General features: G+C 40.0%; 1 protein-coding gene across 1 annotated transcript in view; it reads right to left on the bottom strand.

Moving 5' to 3' along the window:
• Nucleotides 1–26,388, bottom strand: part of Tsga13 (testis specific, 13) — a 47,124-nt gene that overhangs the window by 10,611 nt on the left and 10,125 nt on the right. The window contains exons 3-5 of the mRNA XM_013036412.1: nt 8,391–8,566; nt 4,712–4,783; nt 2,401–2,484 (exon numbers count right to left, since the gene is read on the bottom strand). Of these exons, the coding sequence (XP_012891866.1) occupies nt 2,401–2,484; nt 4,712–4,783; nt 8,391–8,566 (332 nt within the window). The remainder of the gene's footprint in view (nt 1–2,400; nt 2,485–4,711; nt 4,784–8,390; nt 8,567–26,388) is intronic.

The following is a 26,388-nucleotide window of genomic DNA, read 5'->3' as shown; positions in this document are numbered from 1 at the left end:
TAATGGTCTTAAAATTGTTCCCTTGGGCTGGGAAGGTGGCTCAGTGGTAGAGCGCATGCCTTGCATGTCAGAGGCCCTGGGTTCGATTCCTCAGCACCACATAAGCGGAAAAATCTGGAAGTAGTACTGTGACTCAAGTGGTAGGGCTCTAGCCTTGAGCTGAAGAGCTGAGGGACAGCGCCCAGGCCCAGAGTTCAGGCCCCATGACTGGACCCAAAAAAAATAAAAATAAAAATAAAAGTGTTCCTGAGGGGAGTAGGAGTCCCATTGTGGGCAAACCAAAATAAATTCATTCTATCTTACAGCTTGTGCTTTTTTAATGTATCCTTTTGCTGTAAGTACTCAATAATTAATCATCTACATAACCATTATTGCAGTACTTATCAAAATGATTCTTGGATGCCAAAAAGGCAGCGAAGTATTCCAGTCGTCAAGGCCAATTTAAAAGCCAGGCGTTACATGCAAAGTGGCTTCTCAGCCCAATAAGTGCTTGTCTACAACAGCCTAGGGCTTTCTTTTTGGCAAAGGCATTCTAACTGCTATGTGAAACACAGATCTAGCTCTGGTTTTTGATCTACAATTGATTAGCCAATTAAAATATATTTAATGACGGTCTGCTCTGTGATTAACATAGCTCATGGTGCTGTGTTGCACATTATAAAGTGGTGTTTATAATTTAGGTAAGCAAACAAGACTACACACTTGGAATGTGTCTTCTGGCTCATTGCTGTTCACTGATAATTCGGCCAACCTAAGACAGGTAGGGGTTCATGCAAGTCCAAATTCAATGGTTCTGAATAGTTCACATTCTGCGGGGATGCAGTTCAATCCAAACATTCCTTCCTTGGCACTCACTGTGTGCCCAGCCCCATTCCTGATCCTGTGCGGAACACAAATTAAAACCAAGTGATGATACTATAGATAGAAAAAATGCACAAAATACAATAATATTTTTCCTCAAGAAAATTGTACTAGTAAATGTAGATGATAATGAAAAATACATGCTAATACATTATTTAAATCACTTCCGCTCTTGGGAGTGGTGTTTTAACTTCTTCATCTATGAAGTTAAGTCATTAATGATTTTATTGTGATTTTACTGTGACATTCTAGTTCATAAAGGTGGTGAGATTTATCTACATAAGATCAGAAATAAAATAAACTGGTATGGATCCACAGTAGAGCAAAGTTGGAGGAACTGCCATCTTTCACCTCTTCTTTCAACTTGTAAGTATGATCAACAATATCTAAGGCCTGAATGGGTATACGTTGAGGATGGGGTACTGCTATGCTTTTTTATGTAGACAGTTAGAAATGGAGGTACAGATGTAGATGTGGAACCCATCATTTAGAGACAATGGAAGTCAATGAAGCATGGGGTAACACAGTTCCCTAAAGGATGCAGAATTTGAGCAGAACATTGCAGGGAAGCGCATGGAGCAGCCTAATGGGAACTTGGTGGCTTAGTTGGTTTTAGTAGTAAGAAATAATGAAGAGTGTGGAATCACATCAGGGAAGCTTTGAAAATTAAGTAGAACATGGGTAAGACCTATCAGCCCAAGTTCCTATAAGGACCAGGGATTTGAAAAAATGAGCTATGTTTATATTAAGTGATTTTTTAAAGGATTTATGTCTAGTTTGGTTGCCTGTACATAAATCCTAAGGGTGATTGTCCAGAATTTGTGACTAGACTGAATTAAGCCCTGGAAGTACCTTTCTAAGGAAATAGAAAACTATGTTCTTTAACCGTCTCTCACATTCAGTTTTTCAGAAACTCTAAGTCCATAAACCAGGCACTGGTGGCTCACACCTGTAATCCTACCTACTCTGGAGGCTGAGATCTGAGGATTGTAGTTCAAATCCAGCCCAGTCAGAAAAGTTCATGAGGCTCTTATCTCCAATTGATCACAGAAAAGGCTGGAAGTGATGTTGCAGCTCAAGTGGTAGAGTGCTAGCGTTGAGCAAAAGGAGATCAGGGACACTGCCCAGACCCAGAGTTCAAGCCCCAGGACTGGCAAAAAAAAAAGGCTATCAAGTTATGAGTTACAAGTCTTTTGTTGCTTGTGAACAACTCAGACAGAAAAAATGTCACACAAATAGACAAAAACTACAAACAAAATAAATAGAAAGATATAACTGAGCATGTTGATACATGCCAACAATCCTAGTGCCTGAGGAGACTATGGTCGGAGGATCATTTGAGTCCAAGAGTTCAAAACCAGACTAGACAATATAGCAAGACAGTTTTAAAATGAAAGAGAAATGACAGAATAAGAGAGGGCAGAGGAGGAGAACAGAGGAAGAGAAACAGGAAGAAAAGGAGTTTTGAAGAAAAGGAGAAGAAAAGAAGACAAGAGAAAACAATACAACATAAGATGAGAAAGAGCTTATAAATGATACCTCTAAAGACATCAGGAAATTTCAGGGAGGAAGATGAAATTTCTTGACGACTCTCAATGACTCTTAATGATTCTCTTTTGGATTCTGGAGACAATACAGGGAATTTTAGATGAATGGACAATCTAGAATGCTGAAATATTCTTTGCTAAGGATAACATGGAGACATTTAATCTGTAGCAACAAACCAGATTCACCTTTTATTTATTATTTATCCTATATGGTGGGACTTAGTTCTTAAACATACCAGGCAGGACTGGGAAGGTGACTCAGTGGTATAGTGCTTGCCTCGCATGTATGAGGCCCGGGGTTCAATTCCTCAGCACCACATAAGCAGAAAAAGCCAGAAATGGTGCTGTGGCTCAAGTGGTAGAGCGCTCGCCTTGAGCTGAAGAGCTGAGGGACAGCGCCCAGGCCCAGAGATCAGGCCACATAACCAACCAAAAAACAAACAAACAAAAAAACATGGCAGGCAAATGCTCTGCTACTCCCAGCCCCAGAATCATCATTTAAATCACTTGCTAGAAATTCCTCATCCAGTCCTTCATACTCAACTGATCAAAATCAAAATTGATCATTTATCCTCCAAACTTACTTTGTTTTATTCTCTAATTTGGTATACTGCATCTTTTTTTACACAAATAATAAAGCTAATGTGATTATACTCATTATTCCAAGGATTTATGTTTGATTCCCAATGCCTAAGATGGTTTAATATGCTATAAATATTCAATAAGTATGTGGAAATAATTTCTGGCTTTGAATGCCTAACATACAAAGTATGTGAGGTCACAAATACATGTAAAATTCACATTTCCATTTTTAAAGGATCTGACTACCAGGAAATCATACATCACTTGCATATAAGAAAAATACAAAAGCTGGGTGCTTGTAGTTCATGCCTATAATCTTAGCTACTCAGGTGGCTGAGATCTGAGGATTGCAGTTCAAAGCCAGCCTGGGAAGGAAAGTTGGTGAGACTTTTATCACCAATTAACCATCAGAAAACTGGAACTGGAGTTGTGGTTCAAAGTGGTAGAGCAATGGCCTTGAGCAAAACGAGCTCAGGGACAACACCCAGGACCTGAGTTCAAGCCCCACAACCTACAAAAAGAAAAAGAAGAAAGAAAGAGGGGGGGGGAGGGAGGGAGGGAGGGAAGGAAGGAAGGAAGGGCTCAGGGAGGGGCTCATGAGGTTGACACTTGAGGATCACAGTTTAAAGATCACAGTTTAAAGCCAGCCTAAGTAGAAAGACCATGAGACTCTTATCTATAACTGCCCCCTCCCCTTGCAAAAAAAGCTAGAAGTGGAGTTGTAGCTCAAGTGGTAGAGTGCTAGCCTTGAGCACAAAAGCTCAGGGACAGCGCCCAGGCCCTGAGTTCAAGCCCCAGGACCTGCACAAACAAACAAACAAACCCTTACAGATTGAAAACCAATATGCTTGAGTCCGTGGAAGAGCAGGAGTTGCTTGAAGAGTCTCTTTTTCTCAGAGACACTGGAGCTGCATCAACCAAATCCCTTTCCTACAACTCCTTCAGTATTAATCTACAAGTATACAGTCCCTTCTTATAGTTATCCTCCTTGAACTTTCCACACTCAAAGGGAGACTACCCCTCAGGTAACAGCTAGGCAGAAAACATGGGGTACTGGAAGTGACACAGTGCTTTCCTAGAGTTAGGATGTCAGAAACCAAAGAGTGGGAGGTAAAAGCACAAAGCAGGAAGAACTCCTTCTTCCATTTCTGTTTGTAGGACAGAAATGTTTACCTGTATATCCTACAACCCTTTTGGAAGTATTGGTATGGAAAGGAAGAGTGTTAGATAGAAATAACCACTCTTTTTCCCTTCTATAATGAAAAAGTGATGCATGTAAGTGCTAAGCAAGAGTAACTCAACCCAGCTTTTGGCCCTTCTCTGCTCAAACAGATGCCAAAAACACATGAGATGTGACTTCTCCTTTACCAGAGGAGGTCTCTTTCTAGTCCTGGAGGATGTATTTGGGAGTCTAATGTTTCGGGATCCAGACAACAATCTCCAATCCAGCTTCTACCAAAATAAAACCCAGGGGCTGGGAAGGTAGCTCAGCGGTAGAGTGCATACCTTGCAAGCATGAGGCCCTGGGTTCGATTCCTCAGCTCCACATAAACAGAAAAAGCCATAAGTGGTGCTGTGGCTCCAGTGGTAGAGCACTAGCCTTAAGCTGAAGAGCTGAGGGACAGCGCCCAGACCCAGAGTTCAGGCCCCATGACCGGCAAAAAAAAAAAAACAAAAACAAAATAAAACCAAAAACCAAAACCGTGATATTTTGAACTTACCTAATTCTTGCATAGGTTTCTCAATTGCTTTAGATGGAGACTGATTTGATGGAGAAGAGATGTGATAAGTACCTTAAATAGGTCAACATCTTGGCTGCAGCAAACGCTGTAACTGTATGTTATACTGTTGTATCCTAGAACCAGGGACTAGCAATCCCAGAAAGTTTTCTCCTTAGCAAAGCAAAATAGGAAACCTAAGCCTGGGGATTGATTATGCAGGAACTTTTCCTAGCAGCCCTTCATCTATAGACAGAGTGGAACTGGGGTGTACAAATTTATTTACCCCATCTGTTGACCCACACCCTATCTAACAGAATTTACATTATTCCCAAATGAATGAGTGGATGATAATTATCAGAGCTCACTCGTCCTTGGAGGAGGTACACTGCTGGGAGCTGTATCTGTTCTTGTGTGTCTAATAGACATTGCAGATTTAACAGGTTCAAAATGATTCTTGATTCTCTCCTTCAAACCCTTATTTCAGTAAAGCAGCATTGCTACTCATTCTATTAGCTAAGTAAAAACATTTACAGGTATGCTTGCTTTCTCTCATTCCTTCACTTTATATATCTCATATATTCATTGTTAAGTTCTGCCAATTCTATCTTCAAATAAATTCCAGGTCTGATATCAGAGTGCTTTCAGTCACCGGGTTCAAGCTGAAGCTTCTTTTCACTTTGGCCTGCTCAAGTACATTGAGGCTTTTCTTGGTATGACTCTAGTGAGAAAGAGAGAGAGGAGGGGGAAGTGAGTGGTACTAAGGGTGCCACTGTATTAGGCTACAATTAGACTGCGTGTTGGAGGCTCTTATCAGCTCTCAGCCATGAGAAATTATAGACATTTTGTAAGAAAAAAATTATAAATGGTCTTGCTCAGTTCCTTAAGAAGAGTCTAAGCTACTAAAGAGGCTGAGATTTGGGGAATCAAGATTTCAAAGGAAGTCCTAGTAGAAAAGTTTGCAAGACTCCATCTCCAGCTAGCCAGCAAAATACCAGAGCAGAGGAAGGCATGGCCCAAGTGGTAGAGTACCAGCTATAAGCAAGAAAGCTGAAGGAGAATGTAAGGTGCACACCCCCCCCACCTCCCATACACAAGTCTAAAGTCTATAGCCTAAGCACACCAGTTTCCTGAATTTGAAAGCTAACACATAGGCAATAAGAAGAGAAAGTATAACATATATTTCTTCTTCCTCCTCCTCCTCCTCCTCCTCTTCTTCTTTTTTGGGGGGGGCTGGTGGTTGTGGGTCTTGAAGTCTGGGCCTGGGTGCTGTCCCTGAGCTCTTCAGCTCAAGGCTAGTGCTGTATCAATTCCAGTTTTCTGGTGGGTAAATGGAGATAAGAGTCTCATGGATATTCCTGCCCAGGCTGGCTCTGAACAGCAATCCTCAGATCTCAGCCTCCTGAGTAGCTAGGATTACAGGCATGAGCTACCAGCACCCAATAACATATATTTCTTTAAAAAATTAATTTTATTAATTTTATTTTATTGTTAAGATCCTGTACGGAGGGGTTACAGTGACATGAGTAAGGCAATAACATTACTTGTCGATCATTGTACCCCTTTCCTTCCTTCCTTGTTGTTGTCCCACTATCCTTTTCCCCTCCCCCACCTCCTCATTGCTCCCCTCCACTCCCCCATGCCCCGGCCTGAAATTTGTTTCCAATATTCTGTCTTCTGTGTATCCTTGTTGCAATGGGGCAACCTGTGTCCTTGTTTCAGCGTTTTCCAGTAACATGTATTTCCTTTATTCTTTCTTTCTGTTTTTTTTGTTGGTAGTGGGGGCTTGAACTCTGGACCTGGGCACTGTCCCTCAGTTCTTCTGCTCAAGGCTAGCGCTCTACCACTTGAGTCATAGCACCACTTGCAGCTTTTTTTTTCTGCTTATGTGGTGCTGAGGAATCGAACCAAGGGCCTAGAGCTCTACCACTGAGCCCCCTTCCCAGCCCCCAATAACATATATCTCTATAGACTGATCGTTTTAATATTAAAAAAACAGAACTTTCTTGCTCCAAATCTGTTGATATCTTTCTGTTATTTTGCTTGTCATATTATATAAGACCCTCTGCGGTTCTACCTCCTCCTCCCTTCATCTCTGGCTACTCTTCCATCATATCTGCATCCTAGACTTCTTACATTCTTGACAAAGGGCATTCCCCTCCAGGGCTCTCTTTTATTCTATTTTCAAGACCATTCACTGACTTACTTCCTCATTTCATTTTTCTGCTCTCCTTATAAGAAAGGTCTTCTTAATAGCAACTACCTCTTAGTCAACTTTTATCTCTTTATTATGCTTTATTGTTCTTCAAAGCCATTAAAATCATCCCTTATGTATGTGTTCATTTAGTACCCATTCTTTCATGAGTTCATGCCCTCCAAATGTGGCGAGGATTATGCTCCATTGCCTGGGGCAGTGGTAATTATGGGAACTAAGTAAACATTTGTTGATGGAATGGGTGATGGAGAACTCTACTGAAAAGTTGCAGTTGAGATGGTCGGTTTTAATTTATTAGCATTAAGCATTCTTGGTGGTTCCTGACAGCCATCCTAAATTTTCTTCCTTTTTTTCCTATTCACAAAGAATACTAGAACTAAGGGGGAAAAATCAGATAGAACCAAAATCACAGGATTTTTGTGGTTTATCTATAGCCCCTCTGAGGCATTTTGCTACATGCCCATCCCCTGCTCTGCATTCCCATTTGACCCTAATATGTCTATTACTTATGATCAGATCACATCTATGAGTACTATAGCAATACAGCAATGGTTAGCTAAAGAAAAAGAAGCCTCAGGAGAAGGATTGGAATTGGGGGGGGGGAGGGGGGAAGCTGGGAAGGGATGTGAAGGGTAAACAAAGGAGGAGGCTGCAATTCTTGGTAAGAAATGTACGCATTATCCCGCCCATGTAATTGTAACCCCTCTGTACAGTATGTTCACAAATAAAATAAAATAAAATTTAAAAAAAAGAAAAAGAAGCCTCTTCTTACAAGAATAAAGCAATGTCATCCTAAAGGCTGCAAAATTAATACATAGATCTTCTTATGCCTTTAATTATAGAATCATGGTGACCCAGAAATAGTAGGAGGGTCTGGCTAGGAAGGCAAGGGCAACCTACTGATGAGTCAAATGAACGGAGAACTTGAGAGTGTTAGTTTTAGAAATGACAGAATGTGGGGCTGGGAATGTGGCTTAGTGGTAGAGGGCTTGCCTATTCATGAAGCCTGGGGTTTGATTCCTCAGTACCACTTAAACAGAAAAAGCTGGACGTGGCACTGTGACTCAAGTGGTAGAGTGCTAGCCTTGAGCAAAAGAAGTTCAGGGACAGTGCCACATGCCCTGAGTTCAAGTCCTAGGATGGCCAAAAAAAATTGACAGAATGCAAACTAGGAATATATCAGCAGATGAACAAAAACTGTGAGATTTTAAATGGTGAAACTAGTCACAAAAGAACAAAAAAGATGACTATCATCTGATTTTTCTATCTGGATCAAACTGTTCTTACATTTGAAGAGTAGTCTAGGAAAGTTGGGAGATATTTTTGATGATAATGGGTCTCAGAGAGTTTTAAAGGAATGGTACTAGGAAACAATTTGGGATTACACCTCAAGAAGTCTAGATCCGGGGAAAGTATTAGAAGTCGCCCCCTGATGGTCACAGGTAGAAAGCAAGTGGGGGACTTTACCTTGATGACGGAGACAATTACTCAAGATGTTAAGAGCATCTGAAAAATGATCAAGGGGTCCTTTGGATATGTTTTTGTGGGTATGGGGTGATGTGGATTTTGTAGGTAGGTTGGCATGGCTGGCACAGACCACCAGGTATTGTGGGTGGACAGCACTTTCAGCGATGAAATTCACCCTAAGTAGCCACACAACAGAACAAGTCTAGGGTATCATAGGGAAACAGACTGGCCAGATCTTCTTCCTCTTTCTTTTCTTCTTCCTCTTCCTTCTCCTCCTCCTTCTCCTCTGACTCCTCCTCTTCCTCCTCCTCTTCTTCTTCTTCTTCACAAATTTTGTACATACTGCCTGTTGAAATTTTAAAGGTAATTACTAGGGGAATGTATGAATGTTTCCAATAGAACATCTTTCTTGTTAATACTATAAAATATCTCTTCACTTTTAAATACTCATAGACCATATCTCTCAATACATTGTTCTTTATTTGTCATCTAAGAAAAAAATGTTTGCACCAATATGACTTTTAAAATGTGTATTTTATGAACCCCAAGAAATGGACACAAGAGGTTCTTCTTCGTTGTTGTTTTTAATGTACTGTGTGACTTATTCTTTGTTTCTTTTGTATGGTCTTCCTCCTATGGTATATCCCTGTTGCCACTGTATTTGATTTGGTAACTTGCATCTTGTATATACATTTATATAATTTGGGGAAGGGAAGTGGAATAATAAAATGCTGAAACAAGGACACAGGATGACACATTGCAACAATGAAACTCGCAAGACACTGTTAGAAATGAACCTTACAGATTTAAAGAGGGTAATGGGGGAGGCAGGAGAGGGAAGGGATAGTGGGAGAAAAAACAAAGGAGGGGTAACAATGCCCAACAAGAAATGTACTCATTACCTTTCTGATGTAACTGTAACTGCTCTGTACAGCATCTTTACAAGAAAATAGAATTTTTAAAAAAGAAACTGAAAAAAGTGTGTTTTAAAGAATGTGCAAATAATTGATTTACATTCCAAGTACAATCGCTAGAATGTGGAAATCATATGTAGTCATTTTATAAAGTGTAAGTATTGACGGAAGGATATGAATTTCAGATGTTACCTACATCGAGAGGCTAAACCACTGCATCAAACCACTGCCTGTTAACAATTACATTGTTTCCGATCAGAAATCAATTTTAAAACATTTTCTAATGTTAAAATTTTTAATGAGCTATAAAATGTTTTAAGTTCTTTATGCCTAAAGAACTTAATTGGATAATTTTTGCTGACAGATAACCCATTATAACATTTTCCACTTGAAATAATAAGAAATACTCTGTTACTTTGCATTTACTATTTTTTTTATGCTAGAACTAGGGCTTGAACTCCAGGCCTCATGCTCTCTCTTGGCTTTTTCACTCAAGACTGGCACTCTACTGCTTAAACCACATCTCTACTTGTAGTTTATTAGCTGGTTAATTGGATATAAGAGTCTCATTGGCTTTTCTTCTATGATTTTCAGATCTCAGCCTCTTGAATAGCTAGGATTATAGGCATAAGCCACCAGTGCCCAGCTGGTACTCAGCATTTTACATATAACATCTGTTTTGGTTTTTTTTTGGAAAGGATGATTGATTTAAGTAGGAGACATCTAAAAATAAATGTATCATGTTCAAATAAATAGAATTAACTGAAGAAATGTCTATAATGTAAGGAGACAAAAATAACAAAAGCAAGTAAACTGGGAAATTAAAAAATTAGAAATATCCTAAAAGCTTTAGTGTGACACATATATGTATGTATGTTAGAAACAAGAAATATGAGAATTTGTAAATTAATACATCCAACTTTGGGGATATAGAGTATTTTCTGAGTGGACTTACTTGTTCTATACTAAGAAAAAGGCACAATTTTTAGAGGCAAAACATGCAAATAAGGTATGACTCTGAAAAACTGTCAAATTTCAGTGGAACCTGAAGTAAGAAAAGTTTCTTCAGCTGATTGAGGCTGCAAACAAATATTTCTATCACTTTTCTGTCATGCATGATTCAGTAGTTCCAACGTCACTAAGAGGCTAGGACGATGAAGAGAGCCTGTGTGAAACCTTGGTAGAGAGGATGACATTAGTGACTCCTGTAGGGGTTAAAAAGGACATCTATGTCCCATTGTCAGCAATTAAATATTGTCCTTATGAATACGTTATAGTCCCTTCAGGATCTGAAAAATACAAATGTACTTATGGTTGTCTAATATAATTTGTCTAAAAAATGCCAAATTGGACTTCATAGTGGCTGCCTCCATCTACATTCCCAGCAGCTATTCATGTTGGTCCTTGTATCCTCACAAGTACCTGCTATGGTCAGAAAGCAATGGATCCCTCATTCTGATCCTGGGAGTGTGTCTCCTACTTACAGTGTGGTTTGCTTTGCATCACATCTAAGGTCATTCAAGGATTGCCTTTGGGCTATTGGAGCCACTTATCTCAGAATGTAAGTGCCTAGAAGGTGAGGGATCCCTTCTGGCAGCCTATATAAGCAGGGGACCATCCAGCTGAATTATAAAAGCGTATGTCTTTTGCCTTAAAATGGTTCTGACTGAGGTGTAATAGTTTTTCCCCAGAACTCACCCACAGGATCAGGACTCTATCAGGAACTCTATCCAAAATACATCCTTTGGTGTCTTCTGTTTTTCTATCCTATGCCCCAAACTTGCTTACTAGTTTATCCTGAGATGACTTCCTTAATAAACCATTTGAAAATGAACCTACATTATGTTTTGGCAGCACTGGAGTTTGACCTCAAACTTTTATGCTCATTAGGTAACAGTCTATCATTGGAGCCATGCCCCTAGTCTTTTAGGATTTTGTTTATCAGGTAGAATTTCATGCTTTTTCCTAGGTTGATCTTCAGCTAAGATCTTCTGATTTGTGTTGTATCTTTATGGATTTATCTATTCCAGATATTTGATATTAATAGAAATGTATAATGTAACTCCTTATGTGACTTCTGTTTACTTGACATAACATCTTAGAGATTCATTTATGTCACAGCATGCACCAGTATGTCAAACTTCTTATGGGTAAATGATATTATATTCCTGTTAAGCATACTTTGTTTATCCATTCTTCCATGTACTTCTATAAACATGTATGTTTCCCTGGCTCCGATGCTCATGCCTATAATCCTAGCTACTCAGGAGGCTGAGAGCTAAGGAACATGGTTCAAAGCCAGTCCAGGCAGTTAAGTCTATGAGACTCTTATCTCCAATTAACCATCAGAAAACTGGAAGTGGCACTGTGGCTCAGAGTGGTAGAGTGCTAGCCTTGAGTGAAAAAGCACAAGGACAGCACCCAGACCCTGAATTCAAGCCCCATGATGGACAAAAACAAAAAGCTTTCCATGTTTATTATTATTTTATGAATAGACCTAAGATTGTTACTGCTGGGTCATGTGGTAACCTATGTTTAACTGTTTAATATACCAATAAATTGCTTTCCATAGTGGCTGCAACATTTTATGATCTCACAAGCAATGTATGAGGGTTCCCATTTCTTTGCATCATTGACAACATTTGCTATTTTCCCTTTAAAATAAAATCATACTGTTCTTGTGGGTATGAAGTAGTACTTTATTATGTTGTTACAAGACTTCAGTTCTGATGCAATCATACACATCAGTGTTTTGTCTTATGCTATTTTTTTCTTTGCCAATCCTGGTTTTGGAACTCAGGGTCTACGCATTGTCCCTGAGCTTCTTTTGCTCAAGGATAGCACCCTACCACTTGAGCCACAGTGCCACTTCTGGCCTTTTCTGTTTATATGGTGTTGAGTAATCAAACCCAGGGCTTCATGCATGCTAGGAAAGCACTCTATCACTAAGCCACATTCTCAGCCTCTCTTATGGTATTTTTTAAAGTTGCTTAAGAGTCTGTCCTGGGTTGGAGGCATGGCTCAAGTGGTAGAACACCTGTGTAGCAAGTGTGAGGCCCCGAGTTTAAACCTCAGTAATGAAAAACCAAAAACCAAGCAACAGTAACAACAACAACAGAAAACAACAACAGAAAACCCTAAAACCAAAAAGGAACAAAAATCCACAAATGGTTATCTAGAAATTATTCTATTCCATTGTTCTATTTATTTGTTGTTAAACCCAAACCCATTAATATAAAATATCCTGTTAATACCTTGGAGGGAAAATTCCATTTTGAAGTTGACTTTTAATTATATTTATGAATAATACAAAGTGGAGCAAGCCTGCCTCAACTCATGTCTTCTCATAAAAACAAATCCTCTATATTGACTGAGAAGAAAACTCTTTAGTGTGTGTGCCAATCCTGGGGCATGGACTCGAGGTCTGGGCACTGTCCCTGTGCTTCTTTTGCTAAAGGCTAGTACACTCCACCTGAGTCACAGAGCCATTTCTGGCTTTTGCTGTTTATGTGGTACTGAGGAACCAAACCTGGGCTTCATGCATGCAAGGCACTAAGCCACGAGAAGGAAACTTCTGAGTCTTGCTTATAGATAGCCGTTTCTTCACAATGGTAGTAGCCAGAAACTGGACGTAGTATATTGCCTCTCTTGGGAGCAACTAGGAAGGAAAGTGGAATAGGGAAATAGACAATTAGGAAGGAAAGTGGAATAGGAAAATCAACAATTAGGAAGGAAAGTGGAATAGGGAAATAAACAATTGGGTAGATTGCAAGCAGCACAGCCCATTGTCTCATTTCCTAGATGAAAGGTAAGGTGATTTGGTGTCATCTCATGAACAAATGAACTGCCTTACAGGTGGAAATTAATGGTTTGTCACATAGGAGACACTTGGAAAGAGATTGGTGGCATGTTTAAGAAATTGGTTTTTAACATTTTTGTCTGTCTTTAAAAGCCATCTCTTGATCTATAGAATTATCACAATGAAACTTCTGTTGTACTATTGCTGTATGTTAATAAAGGACAATTGAATAAACCTCCTAACTACAGTCCCATTTCTCTCCTACCCCTTATAACAAAATCCCTTGAAAGATTAACCTACACTTAGTATCTCCAACATTTCTCTGCCCTTCACAGGCAAATGGTGGCAAAAAATTACACTGGATTCTTTCAACTGTCAATGGGATTGCATCTTTTTATACACTAGAACAATATTCTACACATGGATTTGTTTTCATTTTCTTATCCTTTCCCTGAATCTCTTGTTTGATCCTCTTTAGATTGTGTTTGGTAAAATAATCATATAACATTGTGGGGTGTTTTTTGTTGTTGTTGTTTTGTTGATTGGCAGTCTTTTTATTTTTAGTGTTGGGAATCAAACCCCTCTAGCACTGAGCTATACTCTCAACCATGGTATGACATTGTTTTGAACTAAGAACAAAAGTTTGGTTCTGCCTATGGGATCTACTGTTTTACCATGAGCTCTATCATCTAGAAGTAGCTATGTAGAAAAGCATCCTGAAGACTTAGTTTTGGCACCAATTGAGAGACAACACTTGCAAGATTTTGATGCTGTGCAGGGTAAGTGGTCTGAACCAGATCTTGAGGGCTTTGCTTGTTTCACACTCTTACTACCAAAGAAAGGAATAGTTCCTGTGGCAAAGTGTCTTGCTGTTCAGCTTGCAGAAGCCCGGGCAACTTAGTCATCTTCATCATCACCTCTGGGAAGCCGGTCCAACTTGGGTAATGATCCAGGAAGGCACTTAGTACCTGGCTCTATTTTATGCCAAGACTCAAGGTGGTGTTCTGTGCTTAAAAACTAATCTGAAATCAGTACCTGACAGGTAACAGAAGGCCTTAATGTCTAATCTTTCCTTAGTGAGTCCACTGTGGGAGAGATTGGTTTATGTCCTGACCAGAATGACTTATTTCAAACCTGCTCCCTCTGTCTTCTATACCTAGCATTTACAATTGAACACCTGGAACTGACTTTTCCAAAATGATCTACCATATTGTAAATTAGATGGGATGTCAAGCAACACCATTTTTTGAAATTGAGCACCTCTTGCTTTGCTGTCCATGGCCTGGCTTCATACCTCCAGATATTACCTTACAGGGGACTTACTGAGGTCCCTCTCCAAGCCTTTGAATGGCCAACTAATATTTCCAGGCTAGCCTAGGAACAGGAGCACAGCTGGGCCTTTGTGAAGAAAATAAAGCCTTCCCAATCTGTCTCAGATTGCAGTGAGACTCTGGAGTATTCACAAAAGTCTGTGAATGTTCATTTTCTAGCTAAGGCTGTTTCAATCTGATGGAAATTTCTTGATAAGAGTTCTATTACCACTATTATTCTTTCTTATTTTTCATTTTTGAGGATTGCCCATTATAATTGGAGATAGTGATGAGATTATTGACATAACTTGTTCCTGTTAAGACTTTAAAGTTGTTTATTCTGAAATGATTTAGAAAGAAAAATACACACATGAGTGTATATAAATTATGCCATGTCTAGCACTGTGTACACACACACACACACACACACACACACACACACACACACACAAATGAGAGAGAGAGTCAAACAGAGAGAGCAAATTGTTTGGTAAATGCTTAGCATTTGGGGGAATCATCATGAAAGTAATATGGGCATTTTTGTACCATTATTGCAATTTCTCTGTCAGTATAAAATGATGACAAAATAAAGAAGTAGAAAAACATACAAATGCATATGTAGGATTAGATGAAGGTTTTGTTTATTTATTTATTTTGTCGGTCATGGGGCTTGAACTCTGGGCCTGGGCACTGTCCCTCAGCTCTTCAGCTCAAGGCTAGCGCTCTACCACTTGAGCACCACTTCTGGCTTTTTCTGCTTATGTGGTGCTGAGGAATCAAACCCAAGGCCTCAGGCATGCAAGGCAAGCAGTAGCTGAGCCCCCTTCCCAGCCCTAGATGAAGATATTTTATAAGCATATCCCATAATATTAGAGTATGGGGTTACACGATCATTTTATGTTCTTCTTTTGGTTGATATATATTGCTAAATATTCTACAATGGAAATATGTTGTTTTTCTCATGATAAGGATAAGAGAAAAATAGTATAAATCATTAAAAGGCAATGTTTTCTCCAAAACATTAATGTCATGCTCACTACTGCTCCTTCTGAGGAATATAAGAGACCTTCAGTACAGTAATGAACTGAACAAAACAGATTCTCTGTTTTGAGTGAGTACAAGATGCTATTCTGTGATCAAAATAAATAATCAAAGAGAAAAATATTTTTAAAAAGCATTCTACTAGCCCTTGAAAATTATTTCTATATTTCTAGCTATCTTCTCCTACCACCTCCAAGTCTATTCTTTCTTTCTTTTCTTTCCTTTCTTTCTTATTTTCTTCCTTCCTTTCTTTTTTGATGAACCTAGTTCTCTGCCATGTGATCTATCTCTAATCAGCACACTCTATCAAGTCTAGTCATGGTAATGGTACCTTGAGTTACTAGCTGAAAGATACTAAACTATCTTCTTCTCTTAACTACTTATTCTCTGCTCACATCTTTGTCTTTATTAAATTTTCCTCTATTGACCCCATCTGAGCATGCCATATATTTTGTCCTGGGACCCTAAATGACACAGCAATGTCGAGTGTTCAGTCATTTTAAAGAAAACACAGCAATAGTGTACATCTTTAGTAGAAGTCATTTTCCCACTACTTATCCTTATAATTCTCCAATATGCCTTGTTAAAAAGCTGGCAACAGATGACTCATAGATTCAGTTGTACAAGTCTTTAATTTAGCTCAAATATAATACCTGCAATATTTGTTACTAGAGGTAAACCAATCAGTGTCTTTAGACCTCTTTCTACTCCACTTATCCCTTTGCTAGTAATATCAGTTACACATTTTTGTCATCCTAACCAGGGCTAGTTGAATTCTACTGACATATCACTTCATAGAACAGCAAGACCTTTTATCTTTATCTTCTTCACCAGAATTTTTCTTAGAGGCTCACAATGATGACAGCCGTCTCTAAAGTCCATTCAGAGGTGCCTGCCTATATCCAAGTTCCAAATTCTCGGTGTCATTTGGATTGTCTGCTATCACGTAGATTTTCCCATGAAGTTAACTTTTTCTAAGGAAACTCAGTACCATCCTACTACATGGTTTATTGATCTATAAGCCTTCTACCTTGGAGCTCCCTAGAGTGGAAAGGGAGAAAGCAAGCCAGTAGGTCCACTTTCCCTTCTCTTCCTTTGTTAAATATGAACCACAAACTGACAAGAGCTGGCCTGGTTGTCTAGCCATCATGATAAGCAAAGGAGGAGATGCTGACCACACCAGCACAGAACTAATGTGTCAGTAGACATTTCCCTCCAGATCTCTTGTTCTATGGGAAATATGAACCTCTTTCTAATGGTTGGTAACTTAGGGTTTCCTTTACTGGCACCAAATGCAATCATATCCAATTCAGGTACTTGAGGTATGTTATAGATTTTCTTTGTCAGATGTAAGGCTTGAACTCAGTGTCTGGGCACTGTCCCTGAGCTTTTCTGCTCAAGGCTAGCACACTACCACTATAAGCCACAGCACCACACCCAGTTTTCTAGTGGTTAGTTAAAGATAAGATTCTCACAGACTTTTCTGTCCAGGCTGGCTTTGAACCATGATCCTTAGATCTCCTGAGATCTAAGGCATGAGCCACAGGTACCTGGTTAATGTTATAGATTTTTACAGGTACACTTTTCACCAGGGGAATAGAAGATTCTCCTATGCCCTTTTCTAAGGTTTCAAAACCCAAATTGACTATCTGGTATGATCAAGGAATATACCTTAAATACAAATGGAACCTAGATAGTGGCCTACATACTTCTATCTTTTAGGAAAGTTGAATATTCAGTAGAAAGTGCTGACATGCAATAATAATTACACTTCAGTTTCCCATTTAGAAGATACGACTGACCTCTATTTTTAGTATCCAACTTACATTTGCCTAGAGTTTCAGGCTGTGGACTATGGAAGGTGAGTGTGGGACTAACACAACTACTTGGAGTAAGAGGTGTTGTGTGGCCTGTGCTGACAGTACCCTGGGGACACGCTCTGAGTGGTTAGTACAATAGCACAACCTGGACGTGTACTCAGCAGGTTGGTGGTCCAGGAAGAAAAGGAAAACTTCAGCCTTGGGTGTCCATGGTAACTACCACCTTCATTCCTTTGATGAAAAAAAATAACAGCAAGGTGTTGGAGAACTCCTTTGAGGGCATTTTCCTGTGTTTTCTTAGTGCCAAACTGCCCAAACAATGGTACTGAATGGAACCAGAACATGATCTCCCTTTGCTGTCTTAGATAATAGTCTTCTACATCTACTCGGAATTAGAGGGACTTAAACCAAACAAACTTGTGAGGCGTGATACTTAATGAAGAACATTCTGAACAGTTGCAGGGAAGTTGACTTATGACTCTTGGTCAATCCAATGTCTTGTGTCTGTGCCTTCACCCTTCCATTCCATACTATACAACCAACATGAGAGGCATCTCCAAAGCATCCCTTGTAAACAGCACTGTGCCAAAACTCATTAAGCTAATTGTTGTCTAGGAAAAGTGTTTTGGCTTTATCTTTCTAAACACCTGGGGAGATGGAAAGGTTAGTTTATTTTCTAAGACCCCAGGATAAAAACCATCCCTCTGTTCCAGGAACTATGTCAGGATGGGACAGACTATGAACACAGTGACTGATCCTTCACTTCAAGAGTCCTCTGAGCAACAGGCAATATGGCCTCTCACCAAAACAGTGCTATTACCAAAATGAAATCGAGGTATTAGTCTGTCCCAGCCACTCTGGTTATAAAGAAGACCAAAACTCCTTCTGGTACCTTGAAATGGTGATAGGGGAAAAAAAAAAACACCCTGAGATATTAGCAATCTAATGAGAGAGGTATAGCATACAATTTGGAAATCAGAACCTGATACCTCAAAGCTATTGGTGATTGATTTCCCCTCCACTGTCCAGTCTGGAAATCCATCAGGGAAGATGAATGTCCTGTTGTACATTGGTGAGTAGTATTTGAGTAAGGAGCTGTAATGCATAGCAGCCTTTGTGAGGAATAAACCTGAATACTCCTTAAAAAAACAATGATGAGGGCTGGGTAGGTGGCTCCGTGGTAGAGTGCTTGCCTTGCATTCATGAGGCCCTGGGTTCGATTCCCCAGCACCACATAAGCAGAAAAAGCCAGAAGTGGCACTGTGGCTCAAGTGGTAGAGCACTAGCCTTGAGCTGAAGAGCTGAGGGACAGCGCCCAGGCCTAGAGTTCAAGCCCCACGACTGACCAAAAAAGAAAAAAAATGATGACACAGGGCTAAGGATGTTGCTCAGTGGTAGAGCACTTGTCTTGCAAACACAAGGCCCTGGATTTGATTCGTGATTTTCTGTCTCCCCCACCTCAAAAAAAAAAAAAAGATCATTATAACAAATAAATGGTTTGTTGTGTTGATAGGAGCCAATTTACTGCTCAAAGAAAGTACAATATCTTTCCATTTGGGCACAATATATGGTTGTTTTTTTACCAATAAGAATACAGATAGATGTAATACATGTGATATAGGAATTGTTACATACTATTGAATGGAAAAACAAAGTAAGAAGAAGCCATTAAGTGGGAAATGTCTCTCTCTTTGACATAACTGGTATAAGGCAGTATCCACCCTGTGCATATTGCTCTAAGAAGAATCCCTTGAGTGATGGAAAACACTGACTAGAATCCCAAGGGGAAATTTCTCCTTGTTGAGTTTCAAGCAAGTATACTGCATCAACGTTTTGTTATATGTTATACCTTAATACTTAGATTCAGGTACAAATGACTTCAATTATAAGATTCAATTAGTGATTGACTTTAAGAATATCTGAGGGTCATTCCCCATATTTCTTAATAATTTCACTTCCTGGTTTATTATCACCATCTCCACCATTTCCTTAACTTTGGTAGATGCCAAATATATGTAGATGATCTGGCCTCTCAGCCTCAACCTCTCTCCTCCAATAAGGTTCTCCCTCCACCTCAAGTACACATTTCCATGACATAACTTTGATTGTATCATGACTTACATGTGTAACTTCTCCATGTCTGAGTCTCAATTACATGTTCCTGTTATATAATCACCTCCTCTAGCTTTCTAGTTTACTCCATAAGCCAGAAAAACTTTTGGCATCTTACAAATAATATTATATTCTGTGTAATAGGATATATTAAATAATATAGAATATACAATGCATATCACAATTTGTTTGTTATATTTAATACTATAACTTAATATTAAATTTAATTACAGAAAGTATAAATATATAATGTTAATTACATTAAACCATGTAATTTGGCATAAAACATTATATACTAAATTATGTTATACCATATGATGTACTGTTATAATTACATGCAATGTATTTATAGAATGCCAATATATATAATTTAACAACATTTTAAGATAACATATATTATATATTACAATATATAGTATATCATTATATAGCAGTAATTTATAATGTTAATATATAATAAATATAATGTAATGGCAGGTTATACAGAAGGCAAGAATTATGTCAAAGAACAAAAGTATTTTTAGAGTCATACCATAATTTAAAGCAATGAACTGGCTTCTACAAAGACATACTATTTCATTTGCGCTAATAATTTATTTTCATTTCCCTTCCTTATCCCTGATGCTCTCACGGCCCTCTGCACTTAGCTAAAACTAACTCAGCTTTACTGCTTAATCTGTCTCAATGCATGCAGTTGAATGAAAATGATATGTCTATATGTGGACACACACACACACACACACACACACACACACACACAACTATTGTCACTTTAAATTCACAGTCGCTAGCCTCCAGTGAATTCTTAGTGCTGCTTAGCAATCACACATGTCCTGGTCCATTACTCTCCAAGGCTCTCAAATGATTCTTTCACCCCTTTTCTTTTCTCTTCAAATCCTAATAGCTCTGGCTCTATTCTCAAGCTCAGCTGATGACCTCACTTTCTACTTTACAGAGAAAACATTTTAAGTAATCAGGAAAGAACTTCCATAGACTCCCATGGCCTTGTCTACACATCTCCCATATTAGGCCTTACCAACTGCTTCACAATGAAATCTCTCTGCAGCTAGTTAAAATCAACCCCTCTATTAGTAGGCTAGCTCTTTCTCCCTGGCACTATAGGGAGGTTGCTCCTGCAATGCCCTTTCCTCTCTGCATGTATTAACTACTGTTTTATTCCTCTTGGATCATTTCTATTAGCATATAAACAGGTTGCTTTCTTAGCCATTAAAAAATAAACCAGTCTCTTCTCTTGACCCTATGTTTTCCTACTAATGTCCACTCTCTTTCATTACAGAAAAAATGTCTCAAAATAGTGCTTTATACTCAGTCTGCAGTTTCTTTCCTTTCTTTCTTTCTTTAGTCCATGTCAGTCAAGTACCTGTCACCACCACTCCACCTGCTCTTCATGAGGGTGCCAGTAACTGCCTAATAGATATAGCCAGTGGTCAGCTTCCCAACCCTCATCCTGTTGAGTCAGCATATGCATTCGACAAAGTGACCACTTTCTATTTGGATGTGCTTTCTTTACTAGACTTGGGTGATGCTCACTATGCTTACAGCTCAGTCTCATTTGCTGGTCTCTCCTCACCCCTCTCAGTTCCTCGTTTGACTTTTCTGGGGATCAGTCTTAGCCTTTCTTCCTGTCACCCTCTACCATCATTCTCATTGATCTGACTCACACATAGAGCTTTAAAGGATATTTGTATGTTGTTAACTCCAATTTTTCTCTCTAGTCTATACTTCTCTCCTAAACTGTACACTTACTTATTTTACTGTCTGTTCAAATTTTCTACTGACATATCTAATATATATCTTGAAATTAACATGCCCCAAACAGAACCCATTTTCTTTGCCCATAAATCTGTCCTGCTTCTCATCTTCATCTCAGCTGCTGGCAGCCCCATTCTCCCATCTTCTCAGACCAAAGATGTTGGAGTCACTCTGACTCTTCTTTCCTCTGATCTCTACAGTAACTTCTTTAGGAAAATCTACTGGATTTCCTTTTCTCATTAAAATGGGCCAGCATTTTATTGTTTGGTTTTTTTTGGGGGGGGTCCGGTCGTGGGCCTGAACTCTGGGCCTGGGCACTGTCCCTCAGCTCTTCAGCTCAAGGCTAGTGCTCTACCACTTGAGCCATAGCGCCACTTCCAGCTTTTTTCCTTTTTGCTTATGTAGTGCTGGGGAATCGAACCCAGGGCCTCAGGCATGCAAGGCAAGTGCTCTACCACTGAGCCACCTTCCCAGCCCTGGGCCAGCATTTTAAAGTGACCACTTCTCACCATCCCCATTACCATCACTCTGGTTCAAGCCACCATCACCTCCTCTGTAGATGAGTGAAACTTCCCCCTGCTTAAATCTCTGAAACACAGCTGATGAGAGTCTTTGAAACATAACAGCAAATTAGATCCGACACAAGAGCCCCAATGGGATCTTTCAGGGAAAAAGCTGAAGTCATTGCAGGGGACTCGAAGATATGGTCTGTGCCTAGCAAGTGAGAGGTGTTGTAGTCAATCTCAAGTACTGCCAAAACAGGCAGTGATGAAAATATGGTATGATATACCATATTCATTCTGCCCCTAAGTCTGTCCCAGCCACAGCAGTCTCCTTTGCCTTTTCTTGATCTCATGCCATGGGGTTGTTTCTTTAGCTCTGCCCTTTGCCCTCCAGATAGCTGCTGTCACCAGCTTCAAGTCTTTGCTCATACCTTATGTGCACAGTGAGGCCCAGGCCCTCTTACTCCCTAGACCTGACCTCTGTGCCCGTGCAGCACTCTTGAACCCACTTAGCTTCTGTGTGTTTTTTTATGTCTTCTATTACCCAACAAACCACTTTCTTTTTTATTTTCTATACTTTCTTGGCTGAAATATAAACTTGCAAGGGTTGAGATCTTTCTTTGATCTATTTATGTTTCTCAATATGTCCCTGTCTGTGCCTGGCACTTACTAAGTGCTTGATAAATCATAGTTGAATTGAATGCCCCAAACTAGAAAAGCCTGTTGTTGTTTTTTTTTTTTTTGTCTTTGCTTTTAAAGATCAAAGCTCTGACTACACAACAGCTCAGAAGGAAAAACCTGTCTCACCACCTCTGGGCTGCTTGGTATATTCCAGTCCAATCCATTGCTGACCCCTGCTGGAACTCACTGACCAAGTTGTTGTCCCTCTCTTGATAGGATGAGGACCTAAAGCTCCCGGGGGACAGGTAGGATGAGAAGATGTACCGACATTTTCTTTCATCTACTCTGCCTTCCCCTGCATGCAGCAGTAATAAGCGCAACCCTTTCCTTCTCCCTGGTTTTGTCTACTTCGAGGGACCCAAAGAAGATAGATGAAAGATCCCTTTTGCTTTATTTATATTTGATAAATGTCTTTACTGATAAGGTCACAATGAGTTAGAGGGGGAAAAGAAAATAAAAGGCTCTGCTCTTGGTCCCACCTTTAGAACTGAATATTAACCAGACTAAAAACTGGCATGCTCATTTTCTCATTTATTTTTCCATGTGGACATTTCTTTTCAATCAGAAGCATCCTTCTGCTCCAGAGAGCATCAGAGTTGTTAGGGCAGGAATGTAAAGGCAAATAATTAAAGCCTAGAGTTCATCTTGTACACATATCTTAATCCAAAAGATCAAACAATCTAGTTCATCTTTAGAAGCCCACAAAAGCATAACAGTCTTGAAAACTTGGTTGGGATAGATGGCAGACCTTTAATCCTCATTTTTTTTTTTTTTTTGTCAGTCATGGGGCTTGAACTCTGGGCCTGGGCGCTGTCCCTCAGCTCTTCATCTCAAGGTGAGCGCTCTACCACTTTGGGCTACAGTGCCACTTCCTAATTCCCAAATATTTTAAATGTGAAGAGCAAATCATGTAGCCTGAACATTACGTTTTACTGTAGTTAATAGGTAGAACGAACTTGGGGTATAAAAAGGAGTTGAAACATACTTAATAAGAAAGTAGACAGCCCTTCCAGGGGGACTGTCCTGGAGGGGGGAGAGTTGGAAGGGTTGAGAGGGTTAGAAGGACTGGATTTACTTGGGGTGCTGAGAAAGAACCTCTCCGTACTGAGGAAGAGGATCGTGACATCAGGACCCCTGAATACACTGAGGGGGAAGCTGGAAGGTCTTGGCTAAGCCTTCACTTTCACTCCATGCTCAGCATAGCACTGGAGAATCAGTGTCACTTAAGAGTGATTCCTTTTTAGGTGTGTGTGCCAGTACTGGGGGTTGGGGAGCTGTCCCTTAGCTTTTTGCTCAAAGCTCATGTTCTACCACTTGAGCAACCAATCTGTTTCCAGTGTTTTGCTGGTTAATTGGAGATAAGAGTCTCATGGACTTCCTGCCCAGGCTGTCTTCAAACATGATCCTCAGCTCTCAACCTCCTAAGCGGACAAGATTAAATGTGTGAGCTCACCAGTGCCCAGAGAAGAGGTGATTCTTTACTGACCAGGACGTGTCTAGTCAGATGGACCTATACTTGCATACCAGTTCTCTGTAGCCCCCGTGAGTTATGGAGGAGAACCAGAATAATTTTCCAACCTTAACGAGAGGATGCTGAAGTACTGACAGGGAGCCTAGCAGGGACCTCACAGAAAGAGGAACACGAGGCCTTAGCCTCCAGTAGTGAGTGCACAAACAAACAAATAAGAAAAACAACAGAAGGCCAGCCAAAATCTGCTGCAATCTATTTTCTAGGCACAAGCACATGTGCCCAGAGATTCCCAGAATGGCCACACAGCGGGGAGAGTAGGTGAAGAACAGCACAACACGCCCTTAACACTGCTTCCTCTCTGTTCAGAGGCACTGTAAGATCTTTGGTGCCAGCAACCATGCCAAGAAGGGGAAACCCTGGCCAGAGGGGGCTCCGAGGGAAAGTTCAAACTCCAGCTTGACTCCGTATTTCTCTCAAAAACACCATATTAAACTGGGAAGGTTTTAAGCTGAAAACAACTGAAATGTAATTAAGGAACCTTGTCAAGTTTGATTTTCTCCTCTGTCATTAACAAGAGTGGGAGCTTGTTAATAAGATGCAAGTTAAAAGTGTGGAAAATGTAACAATGAAATTCCTCCCTGTATTGCTGATGTAAGCTAATAAAATATGATGCAAGTTGTTTTAGATAACAAGAATGAGAACTCTACAAGTTGCAGATGTTTGCACATTTTGACTGTCTTGTTTCTCACCCCATTTACTACAGTCAAATATTTTGAAAGGCGAACCAGTCACACAGTTCTGAGTCATTTGCTAGATCACCAAGAGCTGCTGTAAATAAATAAGAGGGGGAAAAAGCATTTGAGAGAAGGGAGGGGGATTTTTCTGAGAGAATGAAGGAGACCGTGGGCTTAGTTCCTCTAAGATTTTGTGAGTGTTGACACTCACAACCAGCATAGAACGTAATGTCATAGAAATGGGTCTCTGAATCCTTTGGGAGAGAAAAGTGAAGACAGAAGCCACTTGCTCCAGTCTTAGAAGAGACTCTAGCTCTAAGACCCCTCAGACTGGAATAAAATGATCCTTGTCGTGCTGGATTTGAAATATATCTCAAAGATAATCCATCTTTTTCCTACAATGGTCTGTACCTTGAATCATATTTTGATTCGGATGTTAGACTCATCCTAGCTTCTTTATTAGTGTTTATGATATATGTATATACATATATGTACATATATATTTTTTTTCTGACCCTAACCTACCATCTGTCTTTTTTTGGGGGGGGTAAAGACTGGATCTCCCTGACCTGGAGCTTAAACTTCAAGTTGACCTTAAACTTAACATGTTCTGGCCTTCATTTTCTGAGTGCTGGGATTACAAGTATGAGCCACCACAACCAGCTGCTTTTGTTTTTAATCAATAGTATTTCCCTCTTTTAAGGTATTTTATTTAATTAAGTAATTAATTTTGTTGGTTGTGGGGCCTGAACTCTGGCCTGGGCGCTGTCCCTCAGCTCTTCAGCTTAAGGTGAGTGCTCTACCACTTGGGCCACAGTGCCACTTGGCTTTTTCTGCTTATGTGGTGCTGAGGAATGGAACCCAAGGCCTCATGCATGCAAAGCAAGCACTCTACCACTGAGCAACCTTTCCAGCCCCTAGGTATTTAAAATGTTATTCATTATAACTTCTGCAAGAAATACATGAAGAAAGATACTATCTTTCTTAAAAAAATTATGACAGCCAGGCACCAGTGGCTCATGTCTAATAATCCTAGCTACTTTGGAAGCTGAGATCCAAGCATCACGATTCAACACCAGCATAGGCAGGAAAATCCATGAAATTCTTATCTCCAATCAACCAGAAAAATACTGGAAGCAGAGCAATAGCTCAAGTGTTGGAATGCTAGCCTTGAACCAAAAACCTAAGGGACCCAAGCTCTGAGTTCAAACCCTTCCTCAAAATTATTAAGGCAGGGCCAGATGTGGTGGCACACCTCTGTAATTCCACCTACTAGTTAGGTGGAGATCAGGAAGATCTCATTTTGAGGTCTCCCTTGGCAAAAGTGACCTTAATAAATAAACCGACAAAGTGGTGTACATCTGTGATCCCAGCTGTATTAGAGGTTTAGTTAGGAGGAGCATGGTCACAGACTCAAGGCTCTAAAACAACGAAAGCAGTAATGGCTAGGTAATGGCTTAAGTAGTAGAGAGTATGACTAGCAAGCAAGAGATCCTAAAACCCCCCAAACCCTGAACTCCGCAGTCCAGCTTAAAAGAAAGAATATAATATATACATACAGATATTGTATACACACAAAAAAATGCTGCTACATGGCATGGTAGTTCAAGCCTGTAATCCTAGCTACTTGCGAGACAGAAATAGAAATATAAGGGGCTGGGAAGTTGGCTCAGTGATAGAGCACTTGCCTTGCATGCATGAGGCCCTGGGTTCGATTCCTCAGCACCACATAAGCAAAATGAAAAAAGCCGGAAGTGGCACTGTGGCTCAAGTGGTAGAGCGCTAGTCTTGAGCTGAAGAGCTGAGGGACAGCACCTAAGCCCAGAGTTCAGACCAGACC

This window comes from Dipodomys ordii, unplaced genomic scaffold (assembly GCF_000151885.1).
Source record: "Dipodomys ordii isolate 6190 unplaced genomic scaffold, Dord_2.0 Scaffold285, whole genome shotgun sequence".
Classification (NCBI taxonomy): domain Eukaryota; kingdom Metazoa; phylum Chordata; class Mammalia; order Rodentia; family Heteromyidae; genus Dipodomys; species Dipodomys ordii.
The sequence above is the reverse complement of the archived record's forward strand: the minus strand, read 5'-3'. Positions and strand labels throughout refer to the sequence as shown.